Genomic DNA, 1839 nt, shown 5'->3' on the forward strand with positions numbered 1-1839 from the left:
GTGTCGGGTTTCACCCTGGTTGCGATGACAGCCGTTAATCGCTGTAGTTTGTCGCTGCCCGTGTGTCGAGCCCTTTACTAGAGCCCCGTCTCCATGAGGTACTGAAACCTCACGGCTGTGCACGGTTGTAACCTAATGGAGACACATTTGGCCGAAGCTGAGCCAAGCAGAACCGCCGGTGTAGAAGGGGCTTTAATGTATCACAGTCAGCTGCAAGTAGATAATATTTCTGCCAGATAAATTATGTATTGCAAATTTGATGGCAGTGTAAAGGTTTATTAATAGCACTTGCATAAACGAGTCTGAATTTTAGAATTTTGGAGTTGTTTAAAGACAGGAAAGACTACTTTGGAAGTGGGTCAGATGATCCCATTGATAAGTAAATACMTTTAAATGACATCAAAGTCTTTCTAAAACAGATTTTTGAGTCCACTTCCTTTCTTAGACCTGCATCTAAATGTCAGTTTTTTCTGAACATAGGAACGATGTTTTTGTTGCCTTCATGGATTATTGTTCTCAGGATCCAGATGAATGATCTGATCGTGGAGGTTGATGGGACCAGTCTGGTGGGTGTCACTCAGAGTTTTGCTGCCTCTGTTCTCCGCAACACATCGGGCAAAGTCAGGTCAGTCTCTCTCTCACCAACACACACACACACACGCACACACACACACACACACACACACACACGAACAAGTTTTTATTTCTACACCTTCTTAGGACCGTTCATTGACTTCCGTTGACTTCCAGTCGTTTCTATAGCCCAGACGTGCCCAACCATTCACTCGCGGGCGACTAGTGCCCGCGATGCGCAACCTTACTCAAACAAGCAATGTTGCTATAGCCTAACCCTGCCTAAAAGGCCAAAACGCTCGTGGACCCAACCACTGATGATTAAGTCCTGAAATTCTCTTTTTTTAACACAAAATACGAGTTAGTACCGAGGTAGACCTTTTACTTCTGTAATAACTACGCAACTAAACAAGGCCTCCAAAAGAGATTAACCTCCCAAAAATGAGAAGAAACGTGCATCATCAATTCCATAGCTGCTTAAAGTAAACAAGAACCACAGTTTTGTCATGCCAGGGTTAAGGGAGAGCTTCAACCCAAAGCATACATTCAAGGGCATCCTACAATGGGACCTTCCCAAAACGCTCACACTCCTCTGTCTGTTCCCCCCCTTCTCTGAACTCTCCTCCGTCCCTATGAAGCACAGCRCATGACAAACACTCAACRYACTGAGTTCTACTCAAACAGTACGCCTACACTCACCTGAGTATGCCGGCCATATTCCACTACAGCTTACACAGCACGTACAAATCAACAGGCTGTCCCCAATGGTCTCATGCACTTCCCATAAAGATAGGACCCAGTGGACCAGGACTGGAATACTCCCCTAACCTGACCTCTTACCCTAAACCTGGCCTAACCCTGAACCATACCTAAACTCAGTTCACACCTTAGTTCTAAACCTAATCTCCAACCCAAAAATGGAGTTCCACCATATTAGGGCCAGTCTGGTCCTTTATAAAGACTACTGGTCTTGACAAGGTAGGTGTGTTCACCAGAAATGGTCCTAAAAWGTAACAAATACAAGATAAAATACATGAAAATACATGATAAAAGAGTGTGTGCGTAGCAGATCTTTGTGGTATAAACTGCATTTCTCATAACTTTTATTAGTTTGGTGTTTAGTAAAGGACTCAGGTTTGGAGTGGCTGCAGTTTATCCTCATTTTGTATTTTGTGAGTTTCCTTGTTTTGATTTTTTTTTTCAAACTTTCTTCATTTCTTAAAAAAAACAAAAGTAATTCTATGTCCAATAAAAAAAAGAAAATCC

General features: G+C 42.8%; 1 protein-coding gene across 1 annotated transcript in view; it reads left to right on the top strand.

Moving 5' to 3' along the window:
- Positions 1–1839, top strand: part of LOC106517796 (neurabin-2) — a gene marked incomplete in the record, with an annotated part of 61227 nt that overhangs the window by 38708 nt on the left and 20680 nt on the right. Inside the window, 1 exon segment of the mRNA XM_014008806.1 lies at positions 521–625. Within this exon segment, the coding sequence (XP_013864260.1) occupies positions 521–625 (105 nt within the window).

Source organism: Austrofundulus limnaeus, unplaced genomic scaffold, assembly GCF_001266775.1.
Source record: "Austrofundulus limnaeus strain Quisiro unplaced genomic scaffold, Austrofundulus_limnaeus-1.0 Scaffold53, whole genome shotgun sequence".
In the NCBI taxonomy this organism is placed as follows: domain Eukaryota; kingdom Metazoa; phylum Chordata; class Actinopteri; order Cyprinodontiformes; family Rivulidae; genus Austrofundulus; species Austrofundulus limnaeus.